General features: G+C 39.6%; 1 protein-coding gene across 3 annotated transcripts in view; it reads right to left on the bottom strand.

The window, feature by feature from the left end:
- ATF7IP (activating transcription factor 7 interacting protein) overlaps positions 1-24,367 on the bottom strand; it is a 104,120-nt gene that overhangs the window by 8,727 nt on the left and 71,026 nt on the right. For all 3 annotated transcript variants that reach the window (XM_070755981.1, XM_070755982.1, XM_070755980.1), the window contains exons 6-10: positions 21,688-21,753; positions 19,015-19,088; positions 18,442-18,530; positions 12,790-13,437; positions 11,263-11,348 (exon numbers count right to left, since the gene is read on the bottom strand). In XM_070755981.1, the coding sequence (XP_070612082.1) occupies positions 11,263-11,348; positions 12,790-13,437; positions 18,442-18,530; positions 19,015-19,088; positions 21,688-21,753 (963 nt within the window). The remainder of the gene's footprint in view (positions 1-11,262; positions 11,349-12,789; positions 13,438-18,441; positions 18,531-19,014; positions 19,089-21,687; positions 21,754-24,367) is intronic.

Here is a 24,367-nt window from a genome sequence, read left to right as displayed (position 1 = left end):
TATTCATTTGCACCATTTCAATTCCTACTTACTAATCCACGTTAGTCTCCTTAAATTATCAATATCTATTTCTCTGTTTCCTTTCGTTTCAACTATATTTATTCTGTGGTATAATGGTTCATTAAAGCAACTGTATTTACATTTGACAACAGTTTGTTTTTTATCTCCATGTTTCTCCATTTTCATTTGAGTGTATTTGCAATCAAGATTTTAGATATTTGTATACTTTTTTTTTTTTTGGTTATCCAGACATACCACCTGTCCCAAGTATTGTGGAATTCCTTGTTGTCTTTATCCTGTAGTTCTTGAGTAAGCTTAGTCATCTCTACAACCTCAAAGATCTTTGATACCAAATTAAACATAGTTGGGAGGGTCTCCTTCTTCCAGAGTTGGGTGTATATGATTCTTGCTGCGGTTGTTATATGTAGTATCAAGTGTCTGTCATTTTTAGTAATTTTATGCCTAATTATTCCCAGGAGGAAGAGTTCCAGTTTTAATGGTATTTTCCCCCCTATTATTTGTTCGATAATATCGTTAACTTTCTTCCAAAATTCCTTGACTAGTGGACATGTCCACCACATATGATAGTATGTACCTATTTTCTCTTTACATTTCCAACACTTCAGGGATAGTCTAGAGCAGTGTTTCCCAACCCTTTTTGAGCCGTGGCACATTATTCATATTTTCAAAATCCTGGGGAACACTGAAAGGGGCGGGGGCGGGGGGGGCTAAAGAAAAGTTTGGACAAAAAAACCCTCTCTCTTCCTCCCTTTCGCTCTATTTCTCCCTCTTTCTCTCTTTTCCTTCCTTCCCTTCTTTCTCTCTCTCCATCCCTCTTTCTTTCTTTCTTCCTCTCTTTTTTGCTCTCTTTCTCTCTCCCTCCTTCCCTTCCTCTGTCTTTCTCTCTCCCTTGCTCTCTCTCTCTGTCTCTCTTGCTATCTCTTTCTTGCTTTTTTCTCTCTCTCTTGCTCTCTCTCTCTTTCACTGTCTTGCTATATGTCTTTCTTTCTCTTTGCCTCTCTTGCTATCTCTCTTTCTCTCTCTCTGTCTCTCTTGCTATGTCTCTTTCTTTCTCTTTCTCTCTCTCTCTGTGCCTCTTGCTAAGTCTCTCTTTTTCTCTTGCTATGTCTCTCTTTCTTTTTCTCTCTCTCTGCCTCTCTTGCTATGTCTCTCTTTCTCTCTCTTTCTCTCTCTCTCTTTCTCTGCCTCTCTTTCTTGCTCTGCCTCTCTTGCTATGTCTCTCTTTCTCTCTCTCTGCCTCTCTTATATGTCTCTCTTTCTTTCTCTCTCTCTCTCAGCTGACTGCAAGCGGGAGCCCTGACGGCGGCAGCTGGACACCGTATATGCCAGGCCCGCAGCGCCAGCATGTACGACGTCCAGCAGCACGTCCAACCGCCACCGTCAGGGCTCCCGCTTGCAGTCAGCTGAGAGAGAGAGAGAGAGAGAGCGCCCCCTCTCGCCGCCGCCATCTCCCCACGACTGCCTGCGGCCGCTGCGCCCCCCCCACTCCCATCGCCAGTGCCCTCCCGCCGGGCCACAAAGGACACTTGCCGTCGACGCCAGAGAAGCTCCAGCTGGGGGGGGGGTGTTTCTCTCTTATTCTTTGGGTGCTTTTTATCATATGCTTTAAATCAAGAGTCACTTCTCTCTCTCTCTCTTTTGTTTCTCTCTTTCCTCTCATTCTCTGCGCCTCAATCATTTTCTCATTTCTTTTTTTCTCCCATTTGCTCTCACTTCTCTCTCTCCCTTCCTCTCCTTTTCTCTCTCTCTCTTGCTTTCTTTCTCTATCTCTCTTGCTTTCTTTTTCTCTCTCTTGCTTTCTCTCTCTCTCTTGCTTTCTCTCTTGCTTTCTCTCTTTCTTTCACTCTCTTTCTTTCTCTTGCTTTATTTATCTTTCTCTCTTTCTTTCTCTCTTGCTTTCTTTCTCTCTCTCTCTTGCTTTCTCCCTCTCTCTCACTCTTTATCTCTCGTACACCACACCGGCAACAGCAGCATCGGGCAGTAGCCATGGGGCGGCGTCAGGGCTGTTGGCTGCAAGTAGGAACTCCAGGGTGGAGGCACCGACGACGGTGGCTGGATGTGCTGCTGGATGCCATATATGCTGGCACTGCGCTGGGCATGGGGCTGGGACCTCCGTCCCGGCCCAGCCAGTGGGCCAGTGCCAGCCCCGTTTACTTCTTCCTCCACTAATTCTTGTTGTAGAAGGTACTTGTATATCTTGGAAATTAGTTTTCCGTCTGGTCCGAAAAGGATTTTATCTAAGATACTTATTTTTTGGAATCCCATTTTATTTCTGTCTTTGTATCTCGATTTGATCTGATAGTATTGGATCCAGTCTATGTCAATCCCTTTTTGTTGCAGATCTTGTTTAGTAATTAACAAATTATCCACGGGATTTTAATTACTCTACTGAAATGTACAATTAGCAGAGCTAACACTAATACAACTAATTTGATGCTACATAATAAAATAAAAATACTAAATTAGGAATACTGAAACATCTGCAGTATTAAGAACTAGAATGCTTTAAAGAAACATCTATTAAGCCTTTAGCCTTGCTAAAACCTTGATTAAGTGACATATTTCTAAAAAGTAGAAACATAGAAAAGAATAGCCAATTTATTTTTTGTATTCCAGAATAATCCATCTTAATTTTTATGGTACCATAATAGTTTGGATTAAATGTTTTTGGATGACCACAGAGTTCTAAAATAGTGTACCTGGTTTGTTACAAATACAACACTACAATTTGGTTTGTGGGTTCAAAATTTAAAAGATCAAGAAAAATAAAAGGAGATAGCCATGAAAATTTTAAACGAAAATCCTTTTCTACAATTACATCGCCTGTGATCATTAGTTGTTTTTTATTATTGGATTGTACATGTTGTGTTTATTATTGTTGTTAGCCGCCCCGAGTCTACGGAGAGGGGCGGCATACAAATCCAATAAATTATTATTATTATTATTATTATTATTATTATTATTATTATTATTATTAAAAAAGTAGACATATGCTTATAATATTGAAAATGATTTTAAGTAGATGAAACTGCACATTTTAAAATAAACATCCTTAGCAATCTAAAACATTCAATTATGTGTTACCATAGTATAAGACCTACCAAATTAATTTATTATAGTTGTCTCTTTTAAATGTGGCACACCTTGCTGTTAGTTGAATCCTTAAGGTATCTTATTTTCTTTGTAGTCTGAATATTTAATCTGTCAACTAATTCATTTTCCTGTGTTTTGGTCATATTCTTAACAAGCATTTTATTTTTTTTCTGTTTATCTTTAGACTTGCCATTTCAACATATTCGCCCAATACTTCCATCAGCCTTGCCCTTGATTGTAAGGGCTCTTCAATTATAAAAAACAGGTCATCTGTGAAAGCTTGTATTTAAAATATTTTTTCTTAATCTCTAATCCTTTGATTTGATCATCTTTCCGAATTGTTTTAGTGCATGCATCCAATGATAATACAAACAGTAACGGGGATAGTGGGCAACCATGTCTTGGAAACTTTCAGTTATTTCTCCATTAATTATTACTTTGGCTACCGGTTTGGAATAGATTGCTTTGAACATAGTTATAAAGTTCTCCCCAAAGTCCATATAAACCAGTTGGCTAAGCATAAAGTCCCTTTTAACATTGTCAAATGCTTTTTGTTCGTTGAGAAAAATTAGCCCCATTTTTTAAAATTATGAACCTCATAATATTACAGGACATCTTATACTATCCTAACATTATTTCTTATATACCTTTTTGGCAGGGAGCTGTTTTATCAGTATGCATAAATTCTACCAAGAATCTTTTGAGTCTTTCAACCAGTATCGTCATCAAAAATTTCTAATCCGAATTTAGTAATGAAATAGGTCTATAATTTTTAATAAATGCAAAATCTGAGTTTTCCTTGGGAACCAATGTGATAATTGCTTCTTTCCACGACACCAGAATTTTTGCATTTTTAAAGTACTTCATTAAATACCTCTATTAATACTGGACCTCAAGATTCTTTTAGAATTTTATATTTCTGCTGGTTAATTTAGAGGTTATTCATTGGTAAGGTCTTTTTAGGTCACTCACCCTTCTAGGTACCTGTTTAAATATAATTAGTTGAATGATGTGAACTTCTTTAGGGAGATTGTGTCTTCTCACATAATTAATATGTATTCTATAGATTTCATAAATCTCATTCGCCATCTCATCTTTACCAATTCCTAAAACTCCCGCCTTTAAGTCCGCCATCATCTCCAGTAAGTCTTCACCTTTCTCTTCTCTAAAGTTTTGAAATCATTGAAATCATTTTCTAATTCCAGGGAAATAACTGCTGATTCCAATTCTCTATTAGCCTGAATTAACCTCTCATTCATTTCATCTACTCTCTTTTCTTCTTTTCCCATTCTTTCTTCCATTTCTTGTAGCTTTTGCTTGTTCTTCATAATCTGCTGTTGGAAACTTTCAAATTTCCCATCCATTGATTTTATCTTTTCCTTGAGCTGTCCAGTGTCATTTCTCACTTACCCTATTTCTTTTTTTAGATTTTCATGGTTTTTACAAATCAACTCTTGCATTGATGGCAGCATTAATTGTTCATAAATGAGCTCACTATATCTCTTCGAGTCATTTCTTCCAAAGATCTTTGGCTAGCTGGGCTTGGCTCCATTGTTATACTTTGTGTTGTCTGTTTCTTCCTTTTTCTAATTTTCATGAAGTTGGGAATACTTTTACAATTCTTCAAACCAGCCTCCTCACTTATTTACAGAATTTATATTTTTATATTTCTCTCCAGTACACCAAAGTTATCATTATTAGGTCTATATAGGTTATGTTTTATGTATAATAATAAATTATCAATTAAATATATTGAATACAAATACTAAACCCTATGATATATATGACAATAGATATTAAAGCATTGAAAAGCAAAAATGGGTAGATAATTAACGAACTCTAAATACTTATTGTTAAATTATTAATCTAAATCACCAGTATTTTACAACAATCAATACAGTGATCCCCCGGTTATTGCGTCCCCGACCATTGCGAACAGGCTAATTTGCGATTTTTCAACCCGGAAGTCAAAACACCATCTGCGCATGCGTGCCCTTTTTTCTATGGGCACGCATGCGTAGATGGCGCCGGGCAGATCAGCGGCTGGGCGGCTTCCCTAGGTCTTCCCCCTCTTGGCGGGCATCAGCGAGGAGTTTCCCCACCGCCCACGCAAACTCCTCGCTGCTGCCGCATCGCTCGGGCTGCTTCCCAGCTGAGTACTCAGCTGGGAAGCGGCCCGAGCGAACGGCTTGTCCGCAGCCTACCTGCCCGCGTGCCCGCGGCTCGCGCGCCCTTCTCCCGCCCACGCCGTTCGCTCGGGCCGCTTCCCAGCTGAGTACTCAGCTGGGAAGCGGCCCGAGCAAACGGCTTGTCCGCAGCCTGCCCACGCCGTTCGCTCCCCCTCTTGCTGGTAGGAGGGCGAGAAGCCCTCCCCAGCACCCGCTCGCCCGCCCTTCGCCGCTCGCCCGCCCTTCGCCCGGCCACCCGCCCTTCGCTCGCTGCTCGCCCGGCCACCCGGGTTCGGGGGGGGGTGCTGGCAAGCCGCCCATGCCGCCGGCGACGTTTTAAAACAGCCGTGCGGCTTTCCAATGAGTCCCGAAGACAAACGCGGAAGTTTGACGTTTGTCTTCGGGACTCATTGGAAAGCCACGCGGCTGTTTTAAAACGTCGCCGCTGGCATGGGCGGCTTCCTAGCAGCCCCCCAAACCCGGGTTGGGGGTCCGGGGGGGTGCTGGCAAGCCGTCCATGCCGGCGGCGACGTTTTAAAACAGGAACCCCAATCTTCGGCTCCTCGCTAGCGCTGCGGGAGTAAAAACACCATCTGCGCATGGGCAGATGGTGTTTTTACTTCCGCAGCGCTACTTCGCGAAAACCCGCTCGTTGCGGGGGGGTCCTGGAACGGAACCCCCGCAATGATCGGGGGATCACTGTATTTAGAATAAATTTATCAGTAAGTGTATTATAAATTCAGTCCAAGCAAATAACTCCTTCCTAATGTAAATCCACTATATAATTAACAATCAGTCATTTTGTAAATATACGTGTCAATAATCAATAAATTCAGCAGGTATATATAGTTCTTCATCCTTGCTATATTCACAATTTCTTCATATAGTTTTTTCATGAGTTCGACAGACCTTTTGGAGTCCCAGGTCCCTCAAGGGGGGACTGGAAGAAAGAGGCATCCCGAGAAGCTATCTTTGGTAGTGGTCGGGATTGGCGAAAACAAAAAATCACCAATTTTTATTCACCCTGCTCATTACATTTAATTTACAACTACATTTCTCCTGATCTCTTGCTACCATATAAAAAAGTGAGGAAGCACCAGCCATGCTACCTCAGGACTGGGAGTTGAAGTCCACAAGCCTTAATCTTGCCAGGTTTGAAGACCCTTGCTTAAATCAAACTTCCATATGATAAATATTCAGATTTTCCATTTAAAACATACTTCATAAGTTAAAATCATTACTATCTCAATGAATCAGTATATAACAATTAGGGGTTACTCAATCATTAATTGTAAAATCTTTCTCCTACATATTTATCTTGCATAGGGAGAAACCAAAAGGTAGATCTATTCGTATTAATTGTGTAGAACAAATGATTAACGCCAAAATTCATACTATTATATTATGCTAACCTTTGTATTGTTTTAAACAAGTCAGCATTAACAATCCTCTTGGGCAGGGATCCCCAAACTTTTTACATGGGGGGGGGGCATTTCACTGTCCCTCAGACTGTTGGAGGGACAGACTATAAAAAATCCCTATGAAAAAATCCCTATGCACAATGCACATATTTCCATAAATTATACTTTTCTATAATTTCATTCAATATTTCCAAGCTCAATTGATTTTCAGGCACTTAGCATTTACTATTACAGTATTAACTTTCATCAATCTTCTACATTTCCAAGTATATTTTAAATTCATAATGCAAACTCATAAATTCATACAGTATATAACATAAACCCCTTGTTTATCATGTGTATCTTCCATTAATTTTACCTATGTAATTCTATATAGTTCTAAAATTCTAATCCAATTTTACGAATTAATACATCCTAATATTAAACAACACCTAAATATATCTTTTACCAATATTCAATCATCCCTCCTCAAATTTCTACCACTGTTCTCATTTCTGGGTACCTCTCCTGTCTCTCCCCCCTTTCTCTCTCATTTGTTTCTCATTTTTCCCTCTTCCTCCCTTTTTCTCTCATTCCTTCCCCCTCTTACTTCTTTCTTTTTCCATCCCTGTCTCCCCCCCCCCTTTGTGTGTGTGTGTGTGTGTGTGTGTGTGTGTGTGTGTGTGAACTCTTGAACCATTTCCAAAAACAGGTGAGGGCTGGGTTGTTTTTTCCTCTTGTTATTATTTGGGTGCTTTTTACCATATGCTTAAATCAAAAGTCACTTCTCTCTCTCTCTCTCTCTCTCTTTCTCTCGCTCCCTTCCACCATTTCTTTCTCTCCCTTCCTTCCTCCCCTCCCTCCCCTCCCTTTCTCTCTCCCTTTCTTCCCCCCTCTCTTTCTCTCTCTCTTCCTCTCGACAAAGCAGAGCCGTCCGCTTTCCCTCTCGGCAGAAAGGGGATTGAAGACCGCAACGTGCTGGCCCCCTTCCCCCTCTTTTTCCCCCTCTTTCTCTGTGTGCGTTTGTTGCGGCCTCGGTCTCTTCCATCTTATTCCTCCCTCCTTCCACCCTCGTCCCTCCGCCAAGGTTGCCATTCCCCTCACATTGCCTACGGGCGCTCAATGAGAGAAGACCTCCTTTTTTTCTCTTCTCCTGTGAGTTGCCGCCAGCTTGTTTTATTTTATTTAACCAGAGGGACCAGCTTAGAAGCGGCCCCAATGCCGCATGTCACCCTCCCCACGTTGGCACCAGTCTCGGCTGTCCCTTCCCTCTCTCTTCCACTCGTCCTTCCCCTTTTTTTCTCTATACTTTTTTCACATTTTTTGTTGAAGGCCTTGCAGCGAGGACATAGCAGAGGAGCCCGGCCCTCCCCCCCTCTTTGCCAACACCAGTGCCATGTTAAAACAACCAGTGCCGCAGCTCTCCCCTCAACCTGCTGCACCTTCCTCGGGGCCCCTAATGCCGCTGCCTCCAGCCATTGCTGCCACCGCCACTGCCACCGCTTCCCACAAAGCCAACCCACCCACAGCCAGCCTCCCTCCCTTTCTCTCTCCCTCTCTTTCTGCCCCCTCTTTCTTTCTCCCTCTTCCTTTCCCCCCCCCTCTCTCTTTTTTTTGCCTACCTTTAGCAAAAGCGACACCCTATCTTCCAGCAGCAAAGGCTCAGGCAGCGGGGCAGTGGAAGAGGACGCTGACAGCAACCCACTGACCGTCGTGCTCGCATTGTGCCGTGGGGGTGGGGTGGCAGCTGCTGGCAAGCAGCCGCCACCCTGCCCCCACAGCACAAGGCGAGCACGACGGTCAGGGGGTTGCTGTCAGGGCAGCAGCTGATGTCAAGCCCGCAGGCTGGGAGCAAAGCTGGCTGCCCAAGGAAGCAGCGCGTTTGAAAAGTGTGCGTTTGAAAAGCGTGCTGCTTCCCTGGGTGGGCGGTTTTGCTGGCCAGCGCAGGGCTTGACATCAGCGGGCCTCTGCTGCCCCAACAGCAATCTCCCGACTGCCGTGGTCCCTGCCCCAGCTTTTAGCGGGGCTGGAAAGAGGTGCAAAATCTGGTGCACTGTCACTCAGATAAATGGCCTCAGCGGGCCGCATGTGGCCCACGGGCTGTAGTTTGGGGACTGCTGCTCTTGGGTATGATAAGTATAGTTGGAAGAAAAAGTTTAATTATACAGTTATCCCCATTTGAAGCAACATTTTATTACAAGATTACCTCTTCTGTTACTAGAAATTAATCAAATTTTAATGGGTAACTTACATTTTACTTTCTGACCAAGAGAGAAAGCCATGGTTTCTTCGTTCTGAAAGTCTCTTCAACTCTCCCGCCCTTTCCCCCAGTGCTTCCTGTAGAGGAGGAGCTGTGATTGGTTCAGCCTGCTGCCAATCAGGCAGCTCTCTCAGTGCCTCCTTTCTGTGTAGAGGAGGAACTGTGATTGGTTCAGCCTGCTGCCAATCAGGCACCTGAGGGGTGTTGCCTGCAAGAGCAGAAGCAGCCATGCAAAGAAAAAAGCCTTGTGTTGCCAGAGCCATCAGGTTTCTTTCCTCCCTGTCTTTCACATCGGAACTGCGCAGCTTTGGGAAATGCTGCACGGGAGTTTTCAGATAAGTGAAGGTCAGTGACTAGAAATATAAGCCGAGGTTAGATTTTTCAGCAGTTTTTGTGCTAAAAATCTCGGCTTATACTCGAGTATATACGGTAATCACCTTTCCTCCATTTTTTAGCCATTCATAACATTTTTCAATTTTATTTTTAATATATAATAATTATTATTCCCATTAAATACTCTTTATAGAGTTTCTTTGTCTCAGCTTCATATGTCATTTTATTATATTTAGTTTTTATTCTGTTAACTATAGTGGGATTTTTTGTTTAGCTCTCTTCATTCAATTTTCAAAAAACTTTGAGTCAAAATTGTTATACAGTTTTGTCTTTGTCTTTTGATCTATTCCTTGCTTTCTATTTAAATAGTAACATACATTTTAGTCTTTGTAACAATTTATTAAGCATACTTTTATACAGATTAAATTGCAGTCATTTTTAAAGAAATCATTCTATTTTTCCCCTCGTCCACAATCTCTTCATCTTTCCATTAAGCATGTTTTTCATATTTCCAGCTAGCGTCACTACATACACCTGAGGTACTTGATAACAAAACTCTTTTCTCTCAGATCAAAATAACTTTATACCCACTATGATTCTATAAGGAGAATAACCTATGTTTCAACACTGTTGTACTCTCTCTGCAGCTTACTTTCATTCTATTTTATTTCATTTCCCTCTACCCCGCCCCCCAAGATTTGTTTTTGACTATACCAAAAATTGGTTAATCAACATTCATAATCTCTCATCACTTTTGTAATCAAAAAATTTTCATTGTAAACAAAACAACTTTTTTGAGTAATTTCTTCAGTATGTATACACATGAATAGATATCGTAGGTGTCATTTTTACAGAATAAATCAGGCAATAAACCATTCATTTTGAGAATTCCAAATGGCCCAATCATTTTTTCCTATCTCTCCTATTCACTCATTCATTGATGTCATCTGATGGAGTAAATTATATTCCTGGTTTGTATTTGCTCAAATTTCACCCAAACCACAATCTTGGTTTAATCATTACCAACTTTTTAAAAGCATAACATATTATTTACTATAAAGATATCTTACTCTACTAGGACATGTTTGATCTAGTGATAAGGGCCATCTGTAAGGAATTAAATTTATTTATTTATTAGATTTGTATGCTGCCCTTCTCAGAGGACTTGGGGCAGCTCACAGCATATAATATAACGATACAGTACAACTGCAGGAAATTGGTGAGGCAGGAACCAACGATATCTTCATTAGAGAGAATTACATCAGAGATGCTTTTCAAGAGAACAGCCTTCTTTTTGACTTGGCAAGAGAAGAGACAAGGTATAAAACTCAAATGCAGGGGACAGACTTTTTACAGCCACACACAGTCTTTGACTCCCGTACACCAGCAGGCAGCACCTTCTAAGTATGTGAACTTTCTCACTGTTAAGAGCAACAAAGTAAATAATCTAGCCATATTATCTATGATAATACAAGCCAGGAAAGATCTACATTTTTCAGCTGTGCTTAATCTATCTTCCTCTTACATTGAGATCGCCTAGAACAAAAGGATCAACTGCAGCTACAGAATCTTTCACAATTTCTAAGATGGTCATCCAAATGTTGAATCAGCCAGCCTACATATTGGACAGATTTACCAACTGATGTTCCCCATTATCAGATATGACTCTTGCTGGAACAGTTGGCAGTCTCTAATCCCACACCTTGGCTAATAGATAGATGGGAACTTTGTAATATTTGAACAACTCTCTCAATTGTTATTACTATTATCTGTTGCTTATGTAAAAGAACTGCCAACTGCTCCAGGATTGGCAGTTTCTGTTGTTAAAAAAGTATGTAATATAAATAAATAATGAGAAGTAACATCTACTTTTTATTAATAGCTTTAAAAAGTAAAATTTTATGCCCAATAAATAATTATAACATCTGACCTGATTTGTTGAATGGAAGGAAAATAAAGTAGTCTCCATAAAAACAAACCAGCATACCTGTGATGGCACTTCAGCTGTTTTCTTATTTACTATATTATCTGCTGGTGGTGGTGGAGGTGGTAACAATCTGGATGTCTGATTCTCTAAGGAAATCAAGGAACAACTTCATTGCATTGCCTTACAAATGTTTGAGATATGTAACTATTTTAATTAGCAGCAAAAACATTTATTCTAACCCCCTCCCCAAAAAAGATTTGAGTTTGGTTTTCAATTGAATTTTACAGCTTATATATTAAAGTGGAAAAAATTGTGAAGTGATTAATTTTGATCTGATTTTTTTACATCTGAAAAACCTGGCATTTTAAAGGGATGTGTGCACTTTTTGTATCTACTTTATCTGTTGCAGGTTAAATGCATGATGCAACATATGTTATTTCGTAGTATCTGGAGGCTGTGGTGGCACTGGATGGAGAACAACAGACTTCAGCTGATACCTGATAAAACAGAATGTCTGCGGGTAGACCACTCTGTAATCAGTTTATTTTTGGTCTTGAATGGGGTTACGGTACCCCAGACAGACCTAGGGGGTTCTTCTGGACTCTCAGCTCTTGCTTGAAAAAACAGGTGACAGCATTGTTTTGTGTGCGAGTTACACACTTTCCTGGATAGGGAGGGTCTCTGGACAGTACTTCATGCCCTGCCCTTTGGATTGCTGCAGATGGCAGCCATGGCTTAGAAGGCCTTTCATGTTGTATGTAAGTTATTCCCTTTCCTGGATAGTGAGGCTCTTCATTTACTCACGATCTGATCCTTTTCTGTCTGGACTACCCCAATGCAATATTGCAACTGCATGGGGCTATCTTGAAAAGTATCCAAAAATATCAACTGCTGCAGAAGCAGCAGAATGTGACAAGTAATTAATTCTGAGTGTCCAAGGAAGGGTAACATCTTTGTTCCGCAAACTGGGTTCAATTCAAGGTATTGGTTGTGATCTATAAAGTCCTACATAATATAGGACCAGGATACCTATGGAACATTCTTTGTCCCATAACAGATGTCCCTCCCAGTTGGGCAAGGAAGATATGTTGTCAGTTAAAGAATTCTCATTGGTAAGGGTCTAGGTCCGTGATGGCGAACACAGCACCTTCTCTGTAGGCACACAAACCATTGCCCCAGTTCAGTTCTGCCGCGCATGCGTGCGCACCTCCCACCAGTCATCAGCTGTCTGCCGTGCATGTGGGGCGGGGGCTACTTGTGCATGCACAAGGCCACATGCGCATTGTATTTTGGGTGTTTGGGCATGCATGTGTTCGCATTGGACACTCCGTCTGGAAAAGGTTAGCCATCACTGGTCTAGATGGTATTTTCTCTGCCATTGCCCTCACTTTGGGGAACATTATTTCCCCTGGAGGTCAGACAGTCTGCCACTCTCCTGGTCTTCTGAAAAGACCTGGCTCTGCACCCTCGCCTGAAGAGCCTATAACCATGGGGCCGGTTAGTCCCTTGAAAGCCCTTCCTTCATCTTTTAATTAATTTCTTCCTTCCTTCATCTATCTAAATAAATAAAAACCAAAACCAACTCACCAATTCTTGCTATTGTAGTATTCACTTCAGAAGGAGCTGAAGTACTGAAGGCCGATATAGGAATCTTCATCTGTATGGCGTTCCTATTGATGGGAGGAGTATATATTCCTGAAGTATTCACAGTAGCCAAAGTAGTCCTTGTGGCTTGTGCAACATGATGGGCTGTTGTTACGGCTTGCACCGCAAGAGTTGTCGCTATTGCACAGCCAACACTAGATGGAGAGTTCCTCTGAATGCTTGAACTGGACACTGAAGGGTTGTTTGGTTTTGCTGAATTAGTTGATGACAGAGACAAAGGAGTTTTAGTTAGACTGCCAACATTCGATTGGCTTTGGACAGGTATAAATTCAACACTGCCAGATTGCTGATTAGTAACCAAGGTTCCTGTGTGACCTTGCAGGAGTTGAGGCTGAGAGGACATTGCAACAGGTACATGCAGGATTACTGGCAAAGACTGAAGTGAAACAGACATTGGCTGTGTATTCCCGCCAGCCACTTGGCTGGTACCAACTACTGTTGCAGTGTTAGCTGTGGGAAGAATAGGTGTTGCCAAAGAGCCAGATGTAAGGGATGCAGAAGTAACTGGTGTTTGGGGCTTCGGGTGTATACTGACTGGTGTCTGTGAAGTAGTAAGAGAAGAAGCAGACACTGTAAAGAGAAAGAAAAAAAACTGTGTCAAATTAGCTATTTCATAATAAAACAAAATGAATTTAAATTACAATTTCATCATGGCAGTCAACACCTTTGTTGTACATTTTAGTCAAGTAAAACCATGGTTTTATTACTATTTGATATCAACAAAATAAAAAATCAAACCATTATAATAAAAATACACTTTTGGGGAAGTATTGTTAAAACTTATTTGTTTCAGGTTCCCTGGCATCGCTGCTGTGGAATGTAAGGCCTTGATGAGCTCATCTACTGAAGGGACTGCAAGAAGGTCAGCCAAGTTGGTGGCCACATTAAAGAACTGTTTATCTTTAGAGGAAGGTCCGGGCCGTGCGACAGGAGATGTCCATTGGCACTGTACCGCATTTAAAAATAATTGAGGTGCCGGAACCACATCCATCTAAATAAACCTAATTCAAAGTATCTATAGAAATATAAAGCTTAGTGACTTGGGGCGATACTGCTTAATTTGTTATACATAGGACCAGGCAGTGCTTCAGAGCTGGGAACAAGAAGCAGCGGAGCCATTTAGTGGAGATTGTCTAATTTTGTTTAGAGGTAAGCCAATTGAATAGAATTAAAAGAGAAATATAGGAAGCGATTTAGTTCTAATTAAGAGATTTACTGGCTTCTATTGGAAGTAATTGCCAAAAAAGTCATTCTAGTTGAAGGACTGAGTAAAATCTGGGTGGGGCAAGGCAGATCTGGCTATATGCACACACAAAAAAAAGATTCGATCCTTCTTCTGATTGATTGAGGACTAGTTGGGCCAGAAAATGCTGGCTCTGCTTCAGGATGGAGAATCAGCCTGGATGGATTCCAGTTGGTTTATAGAATTTTCAATTGTGGCAATGTCCTGGTGAACTTTTCAACATATTGGTTACTCATTGTACCTAGATTTTTAACGTAAATGCTGAAAATGAATCTTCAGTGACATGTTGTACTATAAGGACTCGTATGTTGTAAGAAAGTTAGTCAACCTGCTAAATGTAGTTTGGTGCACTGTAGCTGCCAAGAAAATTCTCAATGACATTCTTGAATGCTTTTCATGTGATTTTTTTTGGCCCAACTAACAGATATTTGAACCATTTGTCATTGATGATTTTGATATCTGGACCTAGCAAAATGTCCTCCTTAATCATGGTCTGTTATTCCTGGAAACATCTGTCTCAAATAACAAAAACTTCACCTTCTTTGTTCAAGATTTCTAAAAACAATATTTAATAGGTTAAATTACACATTAGTTTATGAATAACAAGCAATATAACTTCAGCTAAGGTAGACTAGCAATATTTAGCTGTTGAAATATTCAAATTTTGCATGGTACTCATTTCATAAACTTACATAAACTATTATCTGATCCACATCAGGTAACAGAATACATGAATAGAAAAATATCAGAGCTATTTCATTGATTTTCAATAATCATCCATTAGCCTACTTGAATTTTTTTCATTCCAGATGATCGTGAAGAATTAAAATGTAAGAATATGTATGTAAATTCTTTCTCATTGCCATTCTCATTCAATACTCAATAATAGTACGCAGCCGTACTATTATTGGAACTGCTTAATTAGCATTAAATGGACATAAAAAATTAACTAAAACCCAAGAACTATATAATTTGCTGTTTTCAGAAATTTGGAGTTAAAATTTGATTTTTTTTTTGAGGCTATTAGAATTTAACAGATCTGTGAGATTGTATAGTGTGGACATCTGCTGGTGAAGTTGAGGCAACATTTGGTTGGATTTGTTATTCACTGAATATGACCTTGACTCAATGGAACTGGGCAGATTGTTTTCATAATAAGTGATAAAGAAGAACTGAGAACTGGAAGAAAACATTCCTGACTTCAACTGTATTTGAGCCTGAAAGGGAAAGAAAAGAAAAGGAAAAAAAATAGACTGATTCTTTTGAGACATTTTGGCTTTTGGGCTGTATAAAGATAAATTGGACAGCTGCACAAAGTCTTTTGCATACTAAACTTGGATGAGTTGGAAGAAATAAGAGATCTATTTAAGGATATACTCAGAGACATTAAAGAGTGGAAAGAAGAAAATAGAAACAACACCATTTTTTATTCAAAGCTTTAACCAGGAATACAGAGAAAGTGGTGGAGAAGATAAGAGGAATGCTGAACAGATTGACCAACATTAAAAAAATGATGGAAATAAAAAAGTGTCACAAAATGGGCACTTTCAAAAGGGACAGACTAAAGGAAATAAGTCTGACAATTTAGATGATTTAACATTTAATGAGGTGAAAGAAGAGGGGAAGGGATGCAAAAAGAAAAATAAATTAGAAAATGGTTTGATTGAAGGGATTGATGGTCACATATTTGATGATGATTACAAGTAGTGTTGGGCGAACCAAACTTGCATAGTTCGGGTCCATGCCAAACTTTGCGGGGTTCGGCATACCGAACCCGAAGTCCATGTTCAGGTTCGGCATTCACTCGAACACCGCGGTGGGCGGAAAGGGAGGCGGGGAGGGCTCTGAGGCTCAAGCCGCACTTGGCTAGGGGGGGCAGGAGGGCCAACTCCAGACCCGAAGCCTGACCTCCCCCCCCCCAGCGCTTTGCCTCACACTGGGCCAGAGAAGTGGGGAGGCAGGTTCTGTGGGCCGAATATTCAGGATCCTGGCCGGCAGCTTCAAAGGGGCGATGGCTGGGAGCTGCCGAAAATCCCTGCCCCTAGTTCTCTCTCATTTCGGTGGCTCCCGGCCATCGCCCGCTTGAAGCTGCCCGCCAGGATCCTCAAAAGCCGGCCCAACAGAACCTGCCTCCCGAGCCTTCTTGCCCGGCGGGAGGCAAAGCGCTGGAGGGGGGGTGTCAGGCTCCATCAAGTGGGCGATGGCCAGGCACTGCCGAAACAAGAGAGAACTAGGGGCAGGGATTTTCAGCAGCTCCCAGCCATCTCCCGTTTGATGGAGCCTGACACACACCCCTCCAGCGCTTCGCCTCCCGCTGGGCCATAGGTGTTGGGATTCGAATTTAGAGAACCTACCCGTACTCCGACGTCAAGTTCGTCCGAATCCCCCAAACCCGAACTTCAATGGGTTCACCCAACATTAATTATAAGGTAAGCACTAACAAAATTGAGAATAGATGTGATCTGATACCTTGGAGTTGGCAGAGTAAGAAACCAATTAGAATGAAAATCAAAAAATTTGGAAAGATTTTATATTCAAGTAGAAAAAGAGAAAACAAGAAAGCAATGGGTTATAAAAAGATAAGAAAGAAAGCGAAGTATTTTTTAATAAATATTTTTTGAAAAACTGTGGTATAGGCTATTTGTGAAGTACGAACCTGAGAAAATTGAGGGAACACTGTATATTAACTGACATTGAAGTTTAGATAGATTTTTACAATATTATTACATTATTATATTATACATACTTAAGAAATGAAGATTTAAAATATGGATTGGTTAATAGTTACATTTTTTTATTTTGCTGATTTTTCTGTTAGTTTTAATAGTAATAGAGTGTTTTTTTTCTTTTAAAATTATTATCTTTCCTTTCTTTAATTTTTTAAAAAAATATTAGTTAGGAAGAGGTGGTATAAGGGTTTTGAGTTCTTTTAAGAAGAATGTATAAGAAGGAGGAGTAGGCATGACGGCCTATCTGGATTTGTAAGAGGACAACAATATTAATTTAAGGACAAAAGGAAATCAATGCTGAATTCAATTAGAAGAAAATTGGTTATGTAGATGAAAAAATTAGAGGTCAAGGTTTGGAAATTTGATGAATACTATTTGGAACCAGTAATATTTTGGGGAAATTATATTTGTTTTACTAATCCGATACTATTTTTATTGTAATATGAATAGAAAGTATTTTGAAATGTATTGAAAAAGTTTGTATGGAGGAAAAAATAATAAAAAAAATTACCCAGGAAAAATTTAGGGAGCTCAGGATCTACCCAACTAAATATTGCATTTAACATGAAGAAACTATAATTACTGTTTTTATTTCAACCTTCTACAATGGCACAATGTTAATAACTTATGTTCATACTGATTGATCATGAGATCAAGCATGTCAATAGTAATTTATAAATCAATGATTGATTTTTAAAGAGTAACTAATTACTTTATGGGTAAAAAACACTAAATCCTCAATGTTCATAGCACCCTAATGAAGCTTATAATAATAATAATAATAATAATAATAATAATAATAATAATAATAATAATTTATAAGATTTGTACGCCGCCCCTCTCCGAGGACTCGAAGCGGCTTAGATATGTCCAAGGGGTCTCCAAAAGTTAGCATCAAATTATAATATCTATTTTATAGTTATTATTAGGTAAATGTAAATACCATAAAAGCTTAAATTTATATTACTATCCAGTCATTTCATTTATTTATTATTTATTTATTTATTTATTTATTGCATTTATATGCCGCCCCTCTCTGAGGACTTTTATCTTAATCTTTCCTACTTACCGAAATATAGTACTCAACATGCAATTCAATGGTCAACCATGATCATTAGGAGGCCCCCAAAAGTTACACACTTCTGAAAAACTACATAAGGAAGCATGTTTAATTTTCTTTTAAATGATGCTTTTTCCAAAAAGAGCATCAAAAATTGAAAACTGTGAAGAGCATAAATTCAAAAGAGCATATCTAAAAAGAGCATACATTCAAAACTGTGTTTGAATTTATTCTAGTTTTAGAGCGGATGTGGAAATCCAGTAGTGCTAAAGCCTGGGTTATTTTTTATGGTGTTCAAACTGGTTCTATGAAAGTTTAAGGATACATTAAGAATAAAGCTGTATATTAAGTTTAAGGTCAAGATGATGTATTTCATTTTAAGACTCAGATATTATTTGATAGTACCACTGGATTTAAACAATATAGCATATGTTATTTTCATCTCAATCATTTCTGTTTAGCTGAATTATATCAATTATTATTACATATTTGATTTTTAAAATGTGCCATAAAATAATATACATAATTGAGATAGATTTTACCTGTATTCACAGGGGATTGAAAAGTAGTTGATGAAGTGTCTCCTACATTTCTCTTAGACTCCAGCATTTGTCTTACTGTGCCAGCATTTCTACAAAGCAAAGATATATGTTAGCTATATCAAGTAGGAGGCATAGCAGCAAGTACAAAAGAAAATTATTTTTAAATTTAAATAATTTAACATTACTCATTTTTTCTAAATCATTCACAATATTGCTGAATTCTGCACACCTTCTGTATATGCAATACAAAAAAATAGTGCATTTCTCAGTTTAAAACAGCAATCTCTGGTCTTCATATTTTCTGTGATGCTAACTGCCATTATTTCTCAACAACTAAGGCATACAGGAGTTGAAAACTACAGGTTGCTCACTTTTGCCCTAAGAATTCCCAAAGCCTTGTTACACTTTTCATCACTAGAAGGGATTCACATATATTTGGGTAACAGAAAAAAAGGGCACATTTATAAATAAAATATGAAATATAGCCGCCATCAAAATATATTGTACTTTTCTGCAGAACTTATATTTCTAACCAAATTTCCCAAAAGTATAATAACTAGGATTGCAGCTTACCGAAATGTCACACTATTGACACTGCCTGTGTCACTTGCTGCTTTTCCTGGGGAATGTGCTGTGTTTTGTAGAATCTACAAAGTGACAGAAACCAATGTGAGATTTGCAACTTAAATTTTATACTTTATAAATGATCATTCTATTTTAGGCACATTTCTCTTTAAGAAAATCTCAAGTTCTGTTTAATAAGTACAGTACTGTATTATATTTCATGATACAATATAAATTTCTCCCTTGAAGCCTCTGACATACTAAATGAACTGACATATCTAAACTATCAAAAGAATCCTGTTACTTGATAATGCATTAATGTAATAGTAAATATCTATCAGGGATATCAAGGTTAAGGTGTTTAGAGTTACCATTCTTATTTTAAAAGTTAAGATATTAAAGCATCTTTTTGGAACTAATTTTTCCCTAGCTCAGAAATATGAAGATACGTTAGAATTATGAATGCCCTCCTTTCTTCAAATAGGTTTATAGTACTATTAATTCTGAAAGATACATAGAAACATAGAAATATCAAATTGTCCTCTATGGTCTAATGCAGGTGTATTCAATCTTTTGGCCTGCCTGGGCTGTACTAAGTGAAGAGGAATGATCTTGGGCCACATATAAAATATTGCGTGCATTGGCATCCTTCAGTCTCCAAAGACCATGGTATCGTGCTCTGGATTCCCCAGAGCATGATGCCTCGGTAGGTTAGTATGGAGGAACAGTCTATAAAATATATTGTATGTGTATATATGTATATATGGGATATATATATTGTTCTGTCTGGGTTTTCCCAGACCTCCACACCCACTGAAAAAACAGCCAGACACTCTGGTAAAATCCAAAAGTAATTTATAGCAGGAAAAAATAAGCACAAAGGAAAACCTGTCTTCACAGCAGACAGGTTACAATACTTTACAACAGGGTCCTGATGTCCAGTCAATTCCAAAAGCTTCTTGCTGGCACCCCCCCCCAAGGTTTCAAGAGTCCAAGGCACAAACCAGGATTGTAGCCACCAAAGTTCACAGACAGGTCTCACGAATCTCCAAGATAAAACTCCACAAGCCAGGAAGGGTGGGGCCGCCTTTTATCCTTTCCCAAGAGCACCACACCCAAACCCAGCTGTGACCTCTAATGCTGGAAATATCTAGCCAATTGCGTTCTTCTCTCGTTAGCTCTCCTCTGTCGCATATCTATGAAGTCACTAGCATCTTCCCCCAGGGAATCCAGGCTGCTTGCTGGGGAGAGCTCCCCCTGGTGGAACTCTGGCTGTCCTTCATCTTCAGCCTGGGATTCAGCTTCGTCGTCAGTCTGCCCCTCCTGGTCCTCAGCCTCTGAGCTGGACCCCGACAGCAAATCAGCCATTCCCGGAGGGGTCCCAGGCTGAACCACAACATATATACTGCTCAACAAAATAAAGGGAACACTCAAATAACACATCGTAGGTCTGAATGAATGAAATGTTCTCATTTAATATTTTGCTCTGTACAAAGTTGAATGTGCACAACGGCATGTGAAATTGATTGTCAATCAGTGTTGCTTTCTAAGTGGACAGTTTGATTTCACAGAAGTTTGATTTACTTGGAATTATATTGTGTTGTTTAAGTGTTCCCTTTATTTTTTTGAGCAGTGTACATAAATCCCATATATATATATGGGATTGGCCCAACCCACCCACTCTGGCAAAGGAGGCATACTGCAAACTGCGGCAATCAAGCAATTTCAGCTGGCAAACTCCAGGAAAAGGGGTATCTCTGCTGTGGATCTTGTCCTTTGGAACATCTTACCCCTGTGATGAGAGTGGCTCTCATCCTTCTGATCTTTAAGGACCCGAAGACCTGGCTGTACCAGATATCTTGGGGCCTCAACAAGGTAGCATCACATTGGAGGTGATTGATGAATTACGAAGCAATCCCCCCCTCCCCTTCTTGGTGCATCCTGCTCCCTTTGTTCCCGTATTTTAACTGTAATTTTATCTTTCTAATTCTATTCTTATTGCTTTATAAATATTTATCTTTTATGGTTTTTATTGCTTTTAATGCTGTAAACTGCTGAGAGTTGCTTTGAAATAAGATAGGTAGCAAATCAAATCAATCAATCAATCAATCAATGTATAAATAAGGCCACATTACTAGCTGCTTAGGGCTGCATGGGAACCACAGGCCAGTTTGGATATGTCTAGGTTAATGATTTAAAAAGTAAAATTAAATTAAAATAATTTGTTTAGCTTAGTTTTAGTTAATAATAAATAAAATTAAAGTTTAATCGTTCAAAATTTTTTCTACAAAACGCAGTAGATAAAATGAATTATTGTGTAATAGCTAAATATTGGGGGTATTAATCACTATAATCTATCAATTACAGCTAAGCATTCAATGAAAACTTCACTAGGGCATTAATCTTACTCCAATTGGGAAACCGCAGTTTTTAAAGTGTTTTAAAAAATCTCATTTCAATTTAGAAATACAAGTCCAAAAATTTATGTGTATTATCCAATAACTTCTCCAAGTTAACACATAAATTCATAATTACACAAAATAATGCATCTGGTTCTATTGTTGTATTTTAGATAAAAACATGCATGAATAAGGTTCTGGTATACTAAAATTTGCATTGTTACTAATAATACTTTTGAGCTTAATAGTCAATTAACAATATAATAAAAAGTTATGTTCTTACTTCTGGTTTTTTCTTTGAGTCCTCTCTAGCTGCTCCAAAACGTTTTGTCAATCTTGCAATTTTAGCCTCAAAATGAGAAAATTGAAATAAAAATGAAATATAGTCTCAATAAATTAATGATATAGTTCAGTTTTATAATGTTGGTTTCATCAAGAAAAATCAGTTATTTTCTTTTTTAAAAAAAATGAGGTTTTCTTTCTACTTCACAAAAAAGCCATGCTATAATGAGGAGAGGCATTCATCATAGCACTGCTCCATCTAGCTATTCCCTGCCTAGCACTTCTATTAACCAGAATGGAAAAGGAGGAGACTACAGTGGTACCTCTACTTAAGAACCTAATTCATCCTGTGACCAGGTTCTTAAGTAGAAACGTTTGTAAGTAGAAGCAATTTTCCCATAGGAATCAATGTAAAAGCAAATAATGTGTGCAAACCCATTAGAAAAGAAATAAAAGCTCGGAATTTGGGTGGGGCGAGGAGGAGGAGGATAGTCACTGCCAAAGGAAGAAGGTGAGGCGAGGGGAATCAAAACAATTCAAAACTTTAAGGGAAAAAAAAGAGGGACTCTGAGGTAGTGAGGAGGAGCAAGTGCCTCCCATATAACCAGCGCGAGGCTGCCTCCCATATACTGCGCCAGAAAGAGAATCCCAGGCGGGCGAGAGGGGGGAACCTCCCGTTCCTTTAACTGAAAGGTGGCTGCTGTTGCTGCTGCTACCTGTTTCCTCTTCCTTCCTATGCTGAAGGGCTCCCCTCTTCTCTCGCTTGTTTGCTTTGTAGATGGCGCCTTTCCTTCACTGGTGACTCCTCAGTTTGGCTGAAGTCGAGTTGATTTGGCCGGGGCGAAGCGCCCCTTTTGTCGTTCCATGTCTAGATGCTCCGGGAGGCAACAAAATGCTTTCTTCGCTCTGGACTGCCAAAGCCTCTTTAAGCGCCACTGAAAGGCTCCTCTGGTAGCCCAGAAAAGCACAAGATGGCTGGGATTAAAGGGGGAATGGCAGGAAACTGGCTGGCCCTTCGTGCTGCTCTCAAATTTCCTAGGAAATTTTTCCGGGCTCTGATTCTTAAGTAGAAAATGGTTGTTAAGAAGAGGCAAATCTTGAACACCCGGTTCTTATCTAGAAAAGTTCTTAAGTAGAGGCGTTCTTAAGTAGAGGTACCACTGTATAGTTACTCTGAATGAACAAATACTAGTAGTGCTCGACCATAATGGAGCTTGCCCATTACAGCCGTTATATTAAGTGAACCATGTTAAATGAATGAGCCCCATTCCTACTCTCCCCAAAGCATCTGTTAATCAAATGTATGGATCATTAAGTGCACATGGGGTGCCTCAAGAGTGAGGAAGACTGTACAGCAACATGACCATTTGCCTTCAACCACCCAAGACCTCCGGCCATGAGGTTCACTTCCTACCTTTTGGGGTCCCCATAACTGCTTGGGCCTTCTCTACAAGTGCCTGCTCACTAATCATTCAAAGAGATACAGATGTCAGGGTTGAAAAGGAGAACAGGCTGGACTACTTGGAATAAAAGCGATTATCTTTTTCTCAGACAATGAAGCTATTTTCCTTTCGTCGCTAGATGGCAACCTTCCCAACCGCCCCCACCATTAGTTCTGCTAGTCTTACTATAGAAGAGTTAATGGTGGGAGAGAGAAAGCATACAGCCAATGGCAAACCTACAAACTGTCAGTAGAGGCTGTGACAAAATCAGTGCAAGTGTCCAAACTTTTGGCAACACAGAGTGAGCTGAATCCATTAGAAAAGGGTAGGCAAGTGTTGAGGCCATCAAATTACAACTATCAGAATGAGCATGGGTTAGAAAAGTGTAAGCATTATTATCTATGCAACATCTACAGAGGAATCATTGAGTCTGTCATCTCCACCTCTATAACTGTCTGGTTTGGTGCTGCAACCCAACAGGACCGACACAGGCTTCAGAGGATAATCAGAACTGCAGAAAAAACAATTGCTGCCAACCTGCCTTCCATTGAGGACCTGTATACTGCAGGAATCAAAAAGAGGGCAGGGAAAATATTTACTGACCCCTCGCATCCTGGACATAAACTGTTTCAACTCCTACCCTCAAAACATTGCTACAGAGCACTGCACACCAAGACAACTAGACACAAGAACAGTTTTTTCTCGAATGCCATCACTCTACTAAATAAATAATTCCCTCAACACTGTCAGACTTTTTTCTAAATCTGCACTTGTATTTCTACTAGGTTTTCTCATCATTCCTATCATTCTTTTCCTCCCACTTAGGACTGTATGACTGTAACTTGTTGCTTGTATCCTAAGATTTTTATTAATATTGATTGTTTCTTCATTGCTTATTTGACCCCTAGGACAATCATTAAGTGTTGTACCACATGATTCTTGACAAATGTATCTTTTTTTTAATGTACGCTGAGAGCATATGCACCAAGACAAATTCCTTGTGTGTCCAATCACACTTGGCCAATAAAATTCTATTCTATTCTATTCTATTCTTGCAAATAAATAGTCTGTCAAGTGACTCCACATTAAGATTAGCTCTAAAAATATCTTTTCCAGCCCAAATCCTGGCAGATTTTGAAAATAGATCTCCTTTCTTTTGACACTGCTTCCCCTGCATATTGTAAAACAGAGTTTGGAAGCCTGTTTTCGCTGGCAGAATGCTTGGGCCACCATAGGCAC

This window comes from Erythrolamprus reginae, chromosome 6 (assembly GCF_031021105.1).
Source record: "Erythrolamprus reginae isolate rEryReg1 chromosome 6, rEryReg1.hap1, whole genome shotgun sequence".
Lineage (NCBI taxonomy): Eukaryota > Metazoa > Chordata > Lepidosauria > Squamata > Dipsadidae > Erythrolamprus > Erythrolamprus reginae.
Note: the sequence above shows the minus strand (reverse complement) of the source record. Positions and strands in the feature narration are given on the sequence as shown.